The sequence below is a fragment of the Medicago truncatula genome, chromosome 5, assembly GCF_003473485.1.
Source record: "Medicago truncatula cultivar Jemalong A17 chromosome 5, MtrunA17r5.0-ANR, whole genome shotgun sequence".
In the NCBI taxonomy this organism is placed as follows: domain Eukaryota; kingdom Viridiplantae; phylum Streptophyta; class Magnoliopsida; order Fabales; family Fabaceae; genus Medicago; species Medicago truncatula.
This window is the reverse complement of record NC_053046.1, coordinates 7,655,096-7,674,209: the sequence shown is the minus strand read 5'-3', so window position 1 is coordinate 7,674,209 and position 19,114 is coordinate 7,655,096. Positions and strand designations below refer to the sequence as shown.

The window sequence follows — 19,114 nt, the reverse complement described above, 5'->3', positions numbered from 1 at the left end:
GCTCCATGTGGTTTGGTGAATTTTGGTTTACCTTCTGTCATATCATCGATTTTGTACAATCAAAATACATAAAAGTCTAAAATCAAATAATCTTCGAATTACAGAGTTTAAATCTAAAAAAAAAAATATACATTAACAAGGAGTAAACAAGAAACCGCTAATAGACAAAATACATGTTGGAGGAATACATCATGGACTTTTCTCTCGAGAGATGGGCCCCTTTTATTAATATTAAAACAAAGTCCTGATCATTCCCCAAATATGTAAGACCAAACATCAACACCCAAATACTTAACTTTCTTCATCGATATAACTTGGATTCATGGTTGATCATTGTTGTTGTGTTTTGCATCATTTATGACGTTGTTGTGTTTTGATCTCAGTTCGATCATGTTGGTTGTTGTTCGATATTGTCGGCTTTTGTTTGATCTTGTTTATAAAAATATCATCCCTCTTGGTATAATTGTCAAAAATAGTATAGATGTATTGAACAATTCCAAAAAAATAAAAAATAAAATAAACTATGGTTTTACCACATGAACTAGCCTTATCACACAACGCCAAATTAACACTGTGACAACCACAAGAAGTATAAAAGGATCTCAAATTTATATATAAAAACTTCTTTTATACATCATGGCAGTGTCCTCGCTCCTAAAAAATGCCAAGATAAAAAAAAAATCCATTTCATTTAGTAAAACATAAAAAAAAAAAAAAACTACAAGAATTCACCATATCAGCGACAAACTCAAAACTGCATTACTGACAGATTTAGACCCTCAAAAATTACTGACGATCTAAACCCTCAGTAACACAGAAAAAAACCCTCGATAATATTACTGCATAATAAACCCTTAATAATTAAGGAAATCACATTACTGACGGATAATCCCGTGAGTATTGTTAATGACCAATCTGCCTCAGATTAGTGGCGGATTTTTTCTACAAATAATGATGATGCACATGACATTGAATTAATGACGAATTTTATCTGCCAGTAATGTTCTAACAGATTATAAAATCTGTCAGGACCCCTTTGTAATTAAAAAATCAAATAAGAAAATGTAAACTCTCGTAAGCACCACTGATAGAACACTCATAAAACACACAAATTTGGCTTTCTACAAAAAAAAAAAAAAAAAAGGTTTCCTTCATCTCGTTTCGTAAGAAGGGGCTTGTGCTTCATCTCAGTTGTTTTCCCTTCATCTTGTTTGTTGTTCAATTGTTCCTCTCTCGTTTGTTCAATCGTTCTCGTTTTCCCTTCATCTTGGTTTGCCCATATGTTCATCTCATTAATAAGCAGCTACCTATTACCCGATGAAGAAGATAAAGGCCTTGTGTTGGAGAAGGAGTAAAGGGAAGAAGAATGAAGGTTCAGAGCTTGGTGAACCCACATACTTTATCAAAATACCTAGGGATTTCTACTAATTGAGGTCAGTTTTTAAATTAGGTGATGATAGTCCGTCATATCACATTTTTAGAGTCTTTTTAATTAAATTTTTATTCTAGTTTTATTAATTTACTACTTAATTTAGAGTCCTTTTAAATAAATTATCATTTTTCTATTATTGAGTCAAGTAGTGTGTTAGTACCTATTATTATTATGATCAACTGCTAAATGAGATAAAAGAAGGTGTTGCCTACTTTGGGGTGTTGCCTACTTTGGAGTGTTGAACATGAAGATAAAATGACATCATGGCTCTGTTTGGTAAAAATAGCGGATAGCTGATAGCTTTTAGCTGATAAGCTAACTGAAGTGTTTGGTAAAAATAGCGGTTCAACTAGCTGATAAATGTAAAATGACATAAAGGGTATTCTTAATTCATAATAAAAATTATATCATTAATTTAAGTATTCGTAATTTTGTAAACTAATTTTTCTTTAAAAAAAATACTTTAAATTTATTAATTTAATATATCCTATGTATTATAAATTAAATTAAATTTTATTCACTAAAATTTTATCTTATATTTATTATCATTTAAGTGTTTTCACAAAATAAAGAAAATAACATTTACCTCAAAAAAAAAAAAAATAACACTAATAGAATAATAGTATTTTGTTTCGTAAAAAAAAAACGAAGGTATATATTTTTTCAAAAAAAAAAGAAAAAAAAGGCCAGCTGATATACATACAAAAATTGGAATAAAGGGATAGTAGTCTTTATTACGTAGCTTATTATAAAAATTATAATGGATAAAAATACAATTTAAATGAAATAATAAGGGTAAAATTGGAAGAAAAAGTGAGAAGCTATAAGCTATAAGCTCAAACACTACTTGAAATAGCTTCTGAAAAATAGATTATAAGCTCGTGAAATAAGCTATAAGCTCATGGTGAAAAAGTGTTACCAAACAGAGTTTTTTTTATCAAACGAGCTTATAAGACTATGTGCAATGGGATGTTGAATTTGCAATTCAACATGTTGAACCATTGTAGGGGGGTTGTTGAATTGGGAAAAATATGAGTTGGAGGAGAGAGGTGTTGAACAAATTCAACATGTTGAAAGCATGGCCCACATAGACACTTGACATGTTTTGATTGGATGCTTGGATTTTTATCTTCTTAATAATTTGGACTCAATTATTTTATTGCAAATAATTTTATATTTTATTTTTTATTTTACCAAAATTCGTAATTTTTTTTTTCTCTATAAATAGAGACTTGGATCATTTGATTTGGATACAGAAAAAAAATCAAAATTTTCACTCTTAATCTCATTATTAGCTTTTCTTTTGAAGTTTTAGTCTTTATTTGTTGTATTGCATTTTATTTATGTTAAGAAAATAAAAATAAATTTTGTTTTTACAAAAAAAAAAAAATTCTTAAGTGTTTCTTCATTTTAATTTAATTATAATCGATAATTGTAATTTTATGTAATTATAAAAACAAAAATATAAAATTAAATAAGAATAAGAAATAAAAGGTGGTGGGGTAGGGTGTTGAATGAAAAAACCATTGGAGGGGTAAAAATTAAATGGGTGTTGAATTAAGAGAGAGAAAATGATGTGGAGTGTTGGGAATTGAAAAAATAGGTGTTAAAGGTTGTTGAATGTATTTTACCATTGTAAATGGTCTAAGCTATAAGCTAAAAAGCACGCGTAATACATGTGCCAGGGAATTAGAAAATAAAAGTGGGCCTTTTGACCCAAGTTTCTTTTGGTTGACCCGAGAGAAAAAAGAAGAAGAAGAAGGTTTTGCATAAAGAGCGGCGGACAGTACAAAAGAGGCATTCACTTTTGGAGACAAAGGGGATTCACGTTTTGGAGGTTTTGGAGTTAAAGGAGGAAACGTTCCACGCCGAGTATGAGAAGGCTGCATGAATCGAAGGAAAGCTTACGAGCCAAACATCTTGTTTGTAATTTCTTCTCTTTTCATGTTGCTTAATTTTATTATCATGTGTAACTAAATTCTCTTGTGGTTAAGCTCGAGATGAATTTGATGTAATTTTATGGAACCCTAATTTGTTGAACTAATATCAATGAAAGTCTAGTCTTTATTCATGTTACTTTATGTTTAATGTTTTTTGTATGTTTATCATCGACTACTAACCCTAACTTTATGAATATGCAAATTGATCTTAGAGATTGAATAACCACTAACCGCTTTTGACTCAGAACTAGGTAATAAGTTTAACCTAAAAAATCAAGCTAGAGATAGATCATTATTAGGTTATTTAGGTTATGACATAGGGATTAACCTTCTATTAAAACCTCCAGCGATTTCGAATTCACTCAAGAGATTAAGGGGTTGTCACTTGCGGGGAGAATTCTAGGTAAAGAGATTGAGTAGAATTACCTTGTTAATCTATCTTTAAACTAGATAATCATTGATTGAATTAGGAGTGCAAATTACCATAGAAGAACTTCGTAGGATTCAAATGTCTTAACCATACTTCTCTCTAATATTCTTAAAAGCAACTTTTATTGTTTTATTTACGTTTATGTTACAAAACAACTCAACTGCCTAGGGCAATCAATATAAATTTATACATCCTTTTTGATAAAGAAATTGTTGAGTAGAAATTAACAACGGTCCTCGTGAATACGAATTTATTTATTACTTCGATAGTTTTGGTTCACTTGTCAAATCTCTATCATTAGGTTCTAATTATAATAAAAGGAAATTGGAATTAGCAATTAGAAATTGGCATGCAATAGAATGATAATTGAAACCCCGATTGATTTTTCCTTTTTGTTGTTGTGTTCTTACATGTGTGAATTTGATCAACTAGCTTAAAATCTTTACGTGCGATTAACGGGTATTGTGATTAGTGTGAGAAAATTAGATTTTAATGAAACTCACATGTTTTTTTTTTTTTTTTGAAAACATCAAAATGTAATACATTAATACGGACAATGAAACCTTTTAAGTATAAGATGTACTAAAGGACCACCCCTAAAAGAGAACAGTCGCATGATAAATCAGCTTATTTATGTTGCAGCAAATAGTTACAAAGTTATGATGTTGTTGTATGTTGCTGCTTTACTTCTAATTGACATGTATTTACTGGTTTGAACAAGGTGTACTTATATAGACCCACTTGAGCTGGATATAGAACCAAACACTACATGTAATTTTTTGGGTTCTCTCACAACTCATGTTACTTGGTGACATTTGTATTGATTTTGGCACTGATATATTTCATAAAAGTTTTTGTGAATGGTACATATTAGGGAAAAGTACAACAACCTCTCTTGAGTTCTATCTAAATGGACCTAACATCCCCTCTATTTTCTGAAACATCAAAAACCTCTGGTCTTTTTCTTATCAATGTAACAAATAGATAAGAATAAATTTAAATATTAAAATAAAAATGTAACAAACACAAATGTTAAGTTTTTTCTTTTATCGTTTAAAAAAGTGTAACAAATTAGATGAATGTATCTATACTTACTTTTTTATTATCCCAATCATACCCTTAAACAACAACTTTTTCTATAATAAAGATTGTTGTTGGTGTCATTAAAAAAAAGAATTTATATTATTTTTTTTTGTTATATTGTTGGTTTCATCGAAATAGATAATCCTGATTAGTTTGATTTGTTATAATTTAAAAGCAAAAAATATTTATATTTTTACTTTTAATCAAAATTAAAATTTCATAGAAAAATATTGTTAATAATTTTTAAACGTTAATGCAATAAAAGAAACGGAAAGACGGACACGAGAATGCAAGTGATTTTCCCAATCTTGATGACAAAGTCATTATCCATTGATCCAAAATTAAGAACATAAAATTGTTGTGAGCGGTCGGTGGTTGTTGTGAATGTTTCTTTGAGAAAAAGTGAATTGTGTGTACAATCTTTCTATTTATAAAACTCAATTATATATACTAACTAATTGAGAAACTTATTTCTTACTAACTCATAACCAGTGACTAAACTAGCAAAATTTATATATTTCTAACACAATGATTCATCAATTACTAATTATTAACTCATTTATAAATTGCCAATGAAATACAAAACTTGTAATTCTACTAATTTGAAAGTAGTAGATTGTGTTCTATCTCAAAGTCAATCCGAAGAGATGACTCCTATTTAAAAGATGAAATATCTTTTGGGTATTGTATCTTTGTGTGTGAAAACTTTGTTACTTAGAGGAGTAAGAAATAAAATACAGTGGCTAGACCAAGTGTTGAAGCAAAATTTAAAGTTATGACTTTTGATTTTTTATAATTTATTGGGGATGAAACTTGTACTAGAAGGTTTGAAGGTACAATGTGACAATCCTATGAATATGTTTTATGACACTAAATCAGCTATCAAAACATTGGTCATAATCTTGTTCAGCATGACAAGATAAAATGCATTGAGATAAATTGTCATTTTATCAAAGAGAAGCTAAATATTGGATTGATAACTACAATCTAAATTTCTTGTGAATATCAGCTGACTGATCTGTTAACAAAGAGTTTATCAATAGAACCATTCAACTTTACTTATAAACTTGAAATGATTGATATTTATTTACTAGCTCTTGAAGGGGAGTATAAAAAAATAGATAAAAAAAATACTAATATTTGTAACTAATTTTTATTCCATCAGGCCTAGATTTTTCTCAAACAAAATAATTGTCACATATTATAACTTTTATCTGCACTTATGTTATCTAATTTCAATTGTATCAATTAGATAATAATTTAGATTTTTTTAAATTAATCAAGATATTTTGCAAACGCTTAACATAACAAGGATATTTATAACAAATTCGTGAAATAACAAGAGTATTTGTATTAGTGGATATCTACTGCTAAACTTCATATGCAGCGCAAATGGAACTGGTATGAAAGGGGAAGACATTGTAGTAAAGAAAAATGTGATTTGGACATCTATATATACAAACTGTATATTTTGAGAGAAGAAAAATAGGAAGGGTAATGTTTTGGATGTGATACGTTAAAAATATAGATAGAGAAGAATTGATGTTGATGTTGAATTCTTTAAAAAATAAATAAAAATTGATGTTGAATAAATATTACTTCTTTGTTCTCAAAATAGCTGATCTTATTTAATTCCGCGTACTATTTAAACAATATATTTTAGTCATATTGTTCTATTAATATATAAAAAAGACGATAATATATAAAATATTGTTGAATTTATCTCGATAAATATATTCAAAATATCAACTTTTATAATATTTTGCTAATAAATAATTAAAGTTATTTTGGGAGAGATAAGAAATTATAAGTGTCCGTACAGGATTGTATAGAACACAAATGTTTGGGTCCGTATCAACAAAACTTTGAGATATTGGAGAGGGGGAAAAGTAAGAGATGGAGTGCACTAGACTGAATTGGTTGTATAGATCAGAGACCCACCAGCACTAAACTTTGATCTCATCCCTTCGAGACAAGTACGTGGCAATGGTTGGGTTGCTCCAACACAAGCATAAACGTGTCTTCAAGGTTGAATTGAATGAATAAATAAATAGATAAGAAGAGCTAACAACACTCTCTCAAATATTTATTTTGTTTATTGAGTGAATTCTTTGTGGATCTTACCATTTATAGGTCACACCGTTTATACAAGACTTACTTTTAAAATATAAGACATATAAATTTCATTCGATTAGAGTACACCAATATTAAAAAGAGAATGTTGTTAGCATTCTTCAATTACTTATTATTTTATGTTCAATAGGCTTGATGTGTGACACGCACGGTTTTATGAGAAGGACACGAGTCACATAGACATGTACTAGATTGTCCTAAGCATGTTAACAAGCGACCCGTGGAATAGGATGTCAATAAGTTGTTGTATTATTACAGATCCTAATTAACCTCTGTTGTTTCCTTAGCGATATTGGAGGAGTCCCAGTGATCTATCTGACTCTAGCTATAAGTTTGCAACATCTTAACATAGAAAAAGATGCTTCATACAATAAAGACTGTTTTAACCTCTCCACAAACTTCATTTCCACGTTCACTCTCTTCAAACCTTTGTCGGGAAACTTCCACCGTTAGATTTTGCTCCAAAGCTGATTCTGCACATAAGATGGACAAGGCTCAACAAAAGTCTAGTAGTGAGAAAAAGGAAACTACTGAACATGGGTGAGCTCAAATCACGTAATTTATAATCTTCATGTGATTGATTTATCAGTTTACTATCCTATTAGGGAATGGTTTTATCGTGTTTGTTTTTAACTTCTTCAATTTCTCTTATTAAAAAAAAAAAAAAAAACAAATTCGCTATCATGATTTACAACATGCACTAACTATTTGTGCTAGGCATCAACGATAAATAAATTAATTGATGTGTTATTTTTAATCGAAGGAGCCAATTTAGATTCATATGTTCATTTTTTTTTCATTACTAAGACAAATAAATTAACAATGAAAACTTAGAGGACAAAAAAAAATTAAATATGCCTTTTAATTTAGAGTTAAATTTCATTTTTTATCTTTAGTTTTTGTAATAAATTTTACTTTTTAATTTTTTTTTCTTTCAATTTATGTGTTCTGAGATGGATTAATATTGTGAAGGGATGTGATGTCTCATTCCTTTGGAGAAGGGTATGCTACAAGGTCTGATGAAGAAGGATTTGGAGGGATATATGGTGGAAACCAATCCCTTCAGAAAGATAAGTCCGTCCATGAAAATCACCCAGGTTATAATTAGTTAATTTGCTTATGATCATACATGGACAACTAGTTTTTTTCCTTACGTTTAAAACATTTTACACCGTCATTTTCTTATTACTTTTGTAGAGGTCATGGAAATTAATTATTAAGCCTAATTAAGACTTGTTTGTTTTTGTGCATGAAGATTATGACAAGACACAGGGAAGCGAGGTGAAAGAGAAGGAAAAAGCTAGGCACCAGAGCAGCGCCAATGCTTAGGTTTTTCTTGTGTGTAGTGGTTTATGCAATAAACACATGTATTTGCAGTTAGAGTTTCTTTTTAATAGTCATCGTCGTTTAGTTTTTCCTTCTTGGTTTATAATTTTTACTCAGAGTGATAATATGGACAATTATGTATAAGTATTATGTTTCCTTAAAAAAAAAAAAAATGTACAAGTATTATGTTACCGATTTAATAATCAATACTTCAGTAGAAAATCCACTTTAAGAGGCTGCCGAATTTTTGCACCAAATAATAGAGTTGTTTCTTGATGAACAAATGACGTCAACGTATGATTATCCAGGATCATACTTCCACACTATAATAATAACAATGGAGCAACAAGAATATCTTATTCGTAAGTGAATGGCAATACAAAAATTGTTATTACAGTCTTACCAATATAAACGGTGGTTAAACACTCTTTTGGTTTTTTTTTCTTTTCTCAAAAGGCTTTCACTTTGATGATTATAGAAATGAACACAAGCTATCCCGTGAGCATAGCTTAGTTGGTAGGACAATGCATTATTATATGCAGAGGTTGGAGTTCAAATTTTGGACACCTCACTTATTCACCTTATAAGGTGAATTTTAGCCACAAGGCTACTTAAAAAAAAAAAAAACGAACACAAGAAATAATATATAGTCAATGTTTACTCGTTTTTTTTTCTCCTTCGAAAGGGAAAACCTTTTTCGAAAAGAGGAAAATCTATCGATAGTACTTTCAAAGTGATATATAATGAGTATGTGACCTGACAAATGCAGGTTTATATAAGAAATATCATTTTTTATTGTCTTTTATTTGTATAAGATTTTAGGTGAACACTCCAATATTTGTATAAGATTAGTTTGGTTGAGTTTGATCCATCATTCTATTATTCAATCTCGTGCCATGTTTATATTAATTTATTTTAAAATAAATTTAAATTTTGAATGATTTTTGCATACAAATATGTATATCTAACCAAATTTCAACGCAGTTAAGAATTTATCTTATTTTTAATTGAGAGGAACATATGACAAAAAAATGCCGAACAACCTTATTTCAAATTGAATAGCCAAAGTAGCCAACTGTACCTTGTTACGTATGCATAATAGTATGAGGAAGTATTCGATAGTCACGAACATATTGAGTCTGAGAAAGATATGCCTAATGAGGAAACACGAGCATTGCAACCAAATTTTTGAATTCAATTTATACTAATCCCTCCAATTTAGCTGATTAATTTGGATTCGAATCCTACCGATGAGAATATTGTCGTGGTTTCACCACATGTAATTAATAACCCTCCTTTTGTAAATTTTCTAGATGATAGCTTCCCCTTTGCTATAATCAACTACGTTTGCAGAGTTTGAGGGACTATCTGATAGTCATAGATATATGAGTCTAGGTAAGATATATATCTAATGTAAGTGAGATGAGCCCTACAACCAAGTTTGTCAATTCAATTCCCTTCGATACTAACCACTCAATTTTGAGCTGATTAATTTGAATTTAAATCCTAATGCCTTCATTATATAATATATGGTCAAATTATTTCAAGGTAAGAATGAGATTAATTTAGATAATTCATTATATATTTGTTTCGATTCTCTTTTAACCTTTTCAATTGGTAACTTCTATTTTGGTTGTGGAAAAAAACATTGACCCCACTTGAAATGAGACAAATCAAATGTTTTTCAATATATAAATAAAATTAGAATAGAACATCAGATGTGCAACTGAACATACAGTGTACAATAACTACAAGTAACAATTTACCAACATACAAACCGATGAAAAAATTGTTTTGCTATTATTCTCTGCTGCAAAGACAGAGTATTATTTGAAGATGCTATGAACATTCGTTAACATTGATGACGAATGCAACAATTATCATCAAATCAAAATCATATATCTAAGACATTTTATTGTGTCTTTTCCCACTTGTGCACAAGTGGAAACAATATGCCCGAGCCGTTGATAAGTAACTATATCATATTAATACACACGAGCCTTAGGAGGGAATGATTCAACCTCATCATCCAATGTATTCAAATGCACAGGCCTGTAATCCAATCGGACTTTCTCGTTCTCCCAGAATCTGCAAATTAATACAAAAAAGCTTAGCTAATACATTCAACTTGCACAAGTATTATCTGCTCAATTGAGTCATTGAAACACCTCAGTCAAATTCATGTTTTTTGTGTTAACACTACAACAGATTAAACATCTTAATGATTGGAACAGTTGGCTTCTTTATGTTGAATCAAAGCCTATGTGGGTCATGGTAAAATAGTTTGATCGTTTACTTTATTGCTTTAGAAGACCTGTAAGCATATTTATAATCATTGACTGTGATAACTAGAAAACTGCATAAATCAAGAAGTACACAAAGACTCATGTCTCTTACTGAATAAATTCAAGCAATGATTAGCTAGACGGACCAAAACACTGATAGAAAAATATGAGAAATATCTTATGAGATCTCGATTATATCTCAGAATAATTCAGTGCAACTTAGATTATTTCTTAGGATAGGTTTTCATATCCTTCCCATAACAAGATTTGTTACCTTATTTCCATATTTCTGGATTTAACAGTAGCAGATAAGTAAAGATTAGTGTTTTAACTTTTGTAACATTATCTAACACATCCTTCACAGCAATATTGAAATATTATATTTATTCTGACTATTCGTTTCCCAGGACATGCCATGGCTGAGTTTTTAACTTTATAGCATCATCAGACAATGTCAATATGCTTTTCTTCATTAGCACAGTAACTTAAGAAGCAATAGGCCTACATACACTAAAGCTCATGCTTGGTAAGATGGAAGGGGAAGGGGAAGGAAATAGGCCATTTCCTTCCATGTTTGGTAGATGATTGCAGATGGAAACTTGGAATGAGCATTTCTAAGGGTATGCGCATTCTTACAATTTTGAGAATAGTTATTCTATAAAAAATATAATAAAATGAGAATCCATATTCCATTTCACCAATCCATTAATTCAGCTTCAAAGTTGTGTTTTTTAGTCACAATCTGCACCAATTCAGGCTCCTCTGAGACTAGCCAAAACATTGGTTGGCACAAAATTGGGTCAAACCATACATATTAATCTTAAAATAAAAAACCTGGTAAGAGTAACCATTTCCTATCTACACCAAACGAAAAATAGTTATGAGAATATTCATTATCATTTTATTCCTACTTCCATATTCCATTCAATCACACAAAACCAGGACCTAGCAACTCAATTTCAACACAACACTTAAGTGACTACTTTTGTAAAAGGAAGAGGATATAAGATTAACTTGGTGGTAGGAATGGAGGAGTTAATGAGTGGAGTGATAACAACGTCAAAAAATCGAACTCCACACCCAGGATAATACTAACCATACCAATATTTGTCATTAAAAAAAAGGAAATTTATACCAGGCAAACTTGAAAAGTAGTAACTGTATTAGTTGAACATGACTTACCCCAAAGTGTGTTTCATCCACTTCTCATCATCTCTTGTCTGTAGCATCAACACAGCATATTCAATAACCTTGTTCAAATAAATGGTATGAAATTAGCACATTAAGGGGCAGTAAAAACTAACCGTGAAGTCCTCACGGGCATGAGCTCCTCTACTCTCTTTCCTAGCTTCTGCAGAGTGCATTGTGACGCAGGCATTTATCAAAAGATTTTCCAACTCAATAGTCTCAATCAAATCGGAGTTCCTGTAAATATACAGATAAATGCCAATACACTTGTAAAATGAACAAGCAGATTCCTTGAAATATTAGGGATATTCAACAATTGTTAAAAAGGATTTACCATATCAAACTTCTGTCTTCAACCTTGACATCATGGAAACTCTCCCACGTTTTATCAATTAATTGACAACCTGTTACAAAATAGGCAAAGGTAAAACAAACACACACCTAGTAAAATAAAAGAACATGGTTGCAAAGTAATATTGGCAAAAAATAGATTACCTTCTTCTAATGTTTCTTGTGTACGGAATACAGCAGCATTATTTTGCATTACTTTTTGCATATTCAACCGAATTTTTGAAGTAGGCAATGAACCATTAGAATTTCTCAATTTGTCCAGCCATGCAATCGTTTTCTGGCCAGCATCCTTCTCTAATGGCTTTTGTTTCTCTCCTGTAACATGGATAATAGAAGCATTTTTATCGCACTAATTTCAGCGGGAACAGTCCATTTCATTAACTAGAAAGAATCTTGCCTGGCTTATGAATTTCTGCAACTCTATTTGCACAAGCTCTACCGAAAACAACAATATCCAAAAGTGAATTTGCACCAAGTCTGTTGGCGCCATGAACCGATGCACAGGCTGCTTCCCCAGCAGCCATCAATCCAGGAACTAATGCATCTGGATCGTCTCCTTTAATGGTAACCACCTGCATAACGATGCACATTAGTTCATAGTTTTTTTGTTTTGTTTTTTCCCAATGAAAAACAAATATATAAAGAACAAGATTGCAATTTCTGTGTTTACTGAAAACATTACAGGATAAAACTTCCAACCTATTAATCCAAAAAACTAGTCATAATTAATTTTGGTTTGAAAACAAACCCAAAAAATTACTATTACTGATGTGTGCTCATATATTATGCATGTCAGAGCTGTGCAGTGCAATAGAGATGAGTAAAAAGTAAGTGTAGAGCACAAATTCATCAAATGATCAATAGCAGTGAACGTTTTGATATAAGAAAATTTATCTTGCACAGATGGTGTGCTTAATCATCCTAGGTTTTTGTTCTTATTTGCTTCATTACTTTATATTTTTAAGCCTTTCAATTGGAAGCTTTACTTCAAAGTGCATGTTTAAACTTGATACCTCTCCATGATGATTTGTGGGAATGCCACCCATGTTATAATGCACAGTTGGCAAAACAGGAATGGGTTCCTTTGTAACATCCACACCAGCAAAAATAGCAGCAGTTTCAGAGATACCAGGAAGTCTCTCCTTGAGCACATCTGGAGGTAGATGATTCAAGTGTAGATAGATGTGATCTTTCTCGGGTCCTGTGAATGATACCCACTTAATAACAGCTTACATAAAAATAGTGGGAAAACAGTATTTTTATTTATTTCCAATGTACAAAATATGGTTTATGATAGAACACTACGGCGTAATTTGATCCATGTAGCCGATCCCACTTAGTGGAATAAGGCTCGGTTGTTGTCGTCATCGTTGATGTACAAAATAGAGAGTTCATCACTCTCGACGACAACAACAACCATCAAAGTTTTTCCTTCCCTCTAGGGGTGCACACTACCATATGAACCAAATGACTATCATAAATCAAGTACCATTTAATTCCAAAACCTTCTTAAACGACGCCATAACTTAGGATTACAAATCGAAAAAACATTCATTTTTAGGATTAAAAAAATAATCAAGATCTCTATCAAAGAAAACTTGAAATACAAGTTACATAACTTAAATGCCGGTCTACATCAAGCAATTCTGCAACAATTACCAACAATCTAGTAGCATTCTAACTTCTTATACATACCCTCTTTTATGAATACATGGATTGGATAGATCAATGAAAAGCACACATACCTACACCACGTCCTTCCCGGATCTCCATAGTCATCGATCTTGAAACTACATCTCTGGATGCAAGATCCTTTGCTGTAGGAGCATATCGTTCCATAAACCGCTCCCCCTCGCTATTCCTAAGAATTCCACCTTCACCACGAGAACCTAAAAGGTCCAAAATAGAAATGAGAAAAACATTATATTCCAATGTTACTAGACAAAGCGCCTTCTGAGGTGCAACCAAAGGCAAGGCCAGATTTGCAAATAAAACTTAAACTACCAACCTTCTGTTATAAGGCAACCTGCTCCATATATACCCGTTGGGTGAAATTGCACAAACTCTAAATCCTACATAATTTATGATAAAAGCATGTAAATATAAAAGACTCACTCCATAGGATATCATCTTGTTATTAAAAAGCACCAAACTTTAAAGAATAGAAAACCTCAAGTCCGATCCCAGCACGGGCAGCCATGGCATTGCCATCTCCGGTGCATGTATGTGCTGAAGTTGCTGAGAAGTATGCTCTACCATAACCCTGGTGCAGAATAAAAGATCTCACTAATCCATAAAGGAAGTACAAGAAAAACTTCAATGACAAACATTCACAGAAAATCAAGTTACCCCAGTGGCCAAAATTGTTGAAGCAGCTTGGAAACGATGCAGTGTTCCATCCTCCATGTTTAAGGCAATTACACCTTGGCAACTACCTACACATCCAGTATGGAAATGAGTTAACATATCATTATCTATGACACAAAAATATGTTTTTTCCTCTATTTCACCACTGTAACATGTTTGATAAAGGAATCGGCAAACAAAAAGCTGAGACCCTGTTAGAGTAGTAACTTATTGCAAATTAAGTGAAAGCGGGCTGTTTTCTGCAACAACTTACCATCACTATTCATTATAAGATCTAAGGCAAAATATTCCACAAAAAACTGTGTATTGTGTCTCATAGCCTGGCCATAGAGAGTGTGCAATAAAGCATGCCCAGTTCGATCAGCAGCGCATGCACAACGGTAAGCTTGACCACCTGTATTGTAGCCACAAATGGAGATCCAGATCAGAACTCTTCTCCAAAGAAAAAACAGACAACCCTACTCCAAAACCTGGATATACCTTTTCCAAAGTTTAAGCTCTGACCACCAAATGCACGTTGATATATTCTTCCATCCTCTGTTCGAGAAAAAGGCAATCCATAATTCTCTAGTTCAATAACCGCTTTTGGTGCTTCCCTACACATATATTGGATGGCATCCTGATCTCCTGTAGATTATAGAGCATGCATCAAGAACATGAAAGACAAAAACATTACAAAAGAAAATCCTAGTTCATATGTGCTCAACTGCTCAAGGTTTCACAAGCACCAATGGATTTTTTAGATTCCCGATGAATAACCAAAGTATCAATTCAGATAGAAAAGTGACAAGCGGTATTTTTATTTTTAGGTAAACAACCACCGGTCATATCTTGTTTGTTGGAGGTAAATAATTTTAAAGGAAAACGAATCTCTACATGCAAGGATATTTGTAACAATGAACACTTTACTTGCAATTAATTAGTATTGTTGGATATATAATGAAAAATAATTCAAAGATTGACTGAGTTTATACCTAGCCAATCACTTCCTTTGACAGTGTCGTACATGTGCCACCTCCAGTCATCTTCAGTCATATTTCCCAATGCAGCATTTATGCCACCCTATACAGAATTTTGATTCTCATGAGTGTGCATTGCCAGAATATTCACCCTCACGAAAAGAAGAAAGTTTAACTCATTATGTCTACTTAATATAATTTACTTTTTATATCACAACTAACGGTATGAACAGACAAAAACTAGAGTCTATAGGAGAATATCTAGCTTAATATTTTTTCAAAACATAAAGTCGACAGAGAGCTGATTAAATCCTTATCTTTCATCAAAAAACAAATATTCTATTATCTTTCGAAGTTTAAAATTTCACATCTTCATATCTCACAAAGTAATAATGGAATGTCAAACAAGGATGAGTTATGAGGTAAAGTCAAGCCTGAGATGGTGTCAAGGGAACCCAAGTCTGGATTGATAGGATATTTGGGGCCCAGCTTTATTCACCCCCATGTTTCTTAAAAAGCACGCTTGATTCCGGAAAGACACTTTTAAATGAAGGGAAAACCATATTTTTGTCCAGAACTACACATCCAGACGGGAGAAAAGTGTTTTTTCTGGATGTGTACTTCTAAAGTACTTGTTAGAAGTGGCAAAAGCTGGGCCCAATATTTGCACCAACAAGCCTATTATGGTAAATACTACAACCAGATCCTTTTCCCTTAAGATGGGATCGTTGTTTATACGGTTGTCTACTACAACAAAACAAAGACTCCTATATATTATAAACTTTAAAACAAAACCTACAGGTTTTCCAAATCATAAAAATGTACTGAATAGCATCACCAGAGAGAAAAATTGAAAAACAATTTGACGGCTCAACTAGATAATTTATCTCTATACAATCATACTAGCTAGTAATATCACATCATCACAGCCAAAATACCTAAAAGCAATCAAAAGAATACATAACAAACATGATATTGCAAAAGTACCAATTCAGTTATCCATAATTGATTCTGGATGTGTAAAATTGATTTTGACATGTTTGATTGCTCTCAAAGTAAAATTGATTGTCTCCATAATTGACTTTAGCTTGAAATTACAATTTATAGCATTTGAGTCTAAACATGATTTTTACACTGAAGTTTACTATTCATCTCACTTTCACCTAAATATATCCAAACATAAACCACTTTACATTTAACTCGCATTTAAGCAAAAACAACTTTGCAAAATCAATTCATTCAAGACTTAATTATTCAAATGATCCTGCAAATAGGGGTCCCTTGAATTTTAGTCCCTGTAACTCAAAATTAAAAGTGATTAGAAATTGCAGTGTCAAATTAATTTGGAATTACAGGGACTAAAATTCAAGCTACCCCTATTTACAGAGAGCATTTGCATAATTGAGCCTTGGTTCAAAATCATCTTTTGTCACCGCAAAACCAAACATGCACAGAATTTGAGTTTTCCTATACACATGCATAAGAGACAAACCAAAAAACTGTTAAATTCTAATATCTTGTATACCTGAGCTGCAACAGTGTGTGAACGAGTTGGGAAAAGCTTGGTAATACAAGCAGTATTGAATCCATGTTCAGAAAGTCCAATAGCAGCTCTTAATCCAGCACCACCAGCACCTACCACAACTGCATCATATTTATGATCCACGACGGTGTAAGACTCACTCTGCAAACAACAACAACAACAACAACGATTTAGCATCAAAAAAATCGATTCAATTCAAATAAATCAAATTCAATTCAACGAATCGGATTCAAGAGAAGAAGCTTACGGAGAAGAATCTAGAAAGACGAGATCCGAGAGAGTTATTGGATCTGTTAGAAGAACGTGGAACGCGAAGTCCACGAGCGACGCAACGCCACATTTTTGCACACAAGGTGTTTGATGAAATGTTTCTTTGAGCTAGTTTTTCTGTGTTTTGATTTTGGTGAATGGGTGGTGATTCAAAACTCTTTTTTGTGTGTGCGTTCTTTTTATTTATGTTGTGAGGAGGGTTGGCATCGTGGCTTCGGGAAAATGGAAGGGAAATGATGGTTTAATTCGAAACACGTCACTAGGAGTATATAATTTCACTTTGATTAATTAATGGTTGTTAATAATGATGGTTTAAGCAGCTTTTTATACTCCATTTTGTATGGTTGGATGGACATTTCTCCACCATTGAGAGGTTAAACAATTTTCTCAACTTACTAAAAAGACACATATTTTGCGTCCAAACATGCTTTTCGTGAAGGAAAAAAAAAAACTTTTTAAACGTGAGAAAAGAAAAATAGAGACTTTGAACCAAAAATTTATGAAGTGAATTTCGTTTCTCAACAAATCTTTCACGTCTTATACTTGATTATTTTATCCCGTTTGAAATTTAAAATCTGAATCGAGTTTTGTGATTTCAGATTCTAGAAACTAAATTTGTCATGTATATAATTTCAACGTGTCCACCTCCAAAAAAAGAAGATTAATACAAGAGGTGCACAAAAAATGGATAGTGTTGGACGACACGAATCATTTTGAACGTTGAACTAATGTTCACCATCTTTGTTTGAGTGTGTTAACTTTTTGCATCAAAATAATAGAAGGCTAAGAATGTGTGTCTTAGTTATTAGCCTCATAATCCTCCTTCAGTTCAACGTGACTTCCCAAACATGAAACAATTGCCTTTGCTCATGCATGGCTTTTTTAAGATATCGTAGATGCCTTCCCATGTTATTTCTAAGCTACTTAGATGATCCATTGAATATTACTCCATTATCTATATTGATCTCACACTAAACGTAAACAATAACTACGAGGGTTATATCCGGTTGTAATGGTTTGAAAGACGATTCAGACATGTCAAACGCTTTGACTCCTGATGGAGTCAGCCGAGCTCTTAGGGTAAATGGTTGATTATGTCAGGCACGACATTTTTTACTGGACAAAATTGGAAGCATGCAATAGTTCCACTGATAAAAAATGGGATCTCAAACATTTTTTCCTTTGCACAGTGCACCACCTGAAAGTAACCGACTCATGCCCCTTAGATATGTGGACGAAAATCATTTTACACAAGTACAATTTTATCTGTTTTTAGTTTGTAGTTAATGTTATCGTTGCTTGTGTGAATCATAACCTGTACTGCAAGTATACATGAAGGACAAGTGTCCAATACCTCCCATGCATTGACTACGGGAATGACGATGTCAATATGATGCATTAAACTGAGAGTTTATGTATATTTTTCAGAATAGTTAGTTATATTGAACTCACTCGCACATAGGGCGATGTGATAATTGAGAATGATGAGAATCCACTACATGTTGTGGCAAGTGAAGACCTTGGAAATGATGAAGATTATAAAAAAGTTAAAGAATATAAGAAGGTTGAAGACGATAATAAGGTCGAAGATGTTGTGAAATTTAAAAATAGCAGTCTTGACAATGTCGATCATGATACCGTAGATCTTGCCCATGATTAGTTAAACAATATATCATTAAAGAACTAAACATGTCATATATAAATAATTTTTTGTTGTAATTATTGTTTTTTTAGACAATTCATGCATTTTAGTTGTTTTTCGATGTTCATAATAAGTTAACTCAGGCTCGGTAAGCTAAAATATAAC

The 19,114-nt window shown here is 32.0% G+C and overlaps 2 protein-coding genes across 2 annotated transcripts; one reads left to right on the top strand and one right to left on the bottom strand.

Moving 5' to 3' along the window:
• Nucleotides 1-7,256: 7,256 nt before the first annotated feature.
• LOC11405634 (uncharacterized) lies at nt 7,257-8,535 on the top strand. Its single transcript, XM_003611939.4, has 3 exons — nt 7,257-7,558; nt 7,991-8,115; nt 8,274-8,535. The coding sequence occupies exons 1-3, from the start codon at nt 7,377-7,379 to the stop codon at nt 8,345-8,347; spliced, it is 381 nt and encodes a 126-aa protein (XP_003611987.1). The 5' UTR covers nt 7,257-7,376; the 3' UTR covers nt 8,348-8,535.
• A 1,473-nt stretch (nt 8,536-10,008) lies between these two features.
• Nucleotides 10,009-17,563, bottom strand: LOC11405633 (succinate dehydrogenase [ubiquinone] flavoprotein subunit 1, mitochondrial). Its single transcript, XM_003611938.4, has 16 exons — nt 17,285-17,563; nt 17,020-17,178; nt 15,510-15,597; nt 15,016-15,162; nt 14,789-14,929; nt 14,518-14,603; nt 14,339-14,431; nt 14,177-14,240; nt 13,914-14,057; nt 13,182-13,369; nt 12,566-12,740; nt 12,313-12,483; nt 12,152-12,221; nt 11,934-12,054; nt 11,812-11,849; nt 10,009-10,432 (listed from the first exon to the last, which is right to left on the bottom strand). Exons 1-16 carry the CDS (start codon nt 17,375-17,377, stop codon nt 10,330-10,332), a joined length of 1,881 nt encoding a protein of 626 aa, XP_003611986.1. The 5' UTR covers nt 17,378-17,563; the 3' UTR covers nt 10,009-10,329.
• Nucleotides 17,564-19,114: the final 1,551 nt, after the last annotated feature.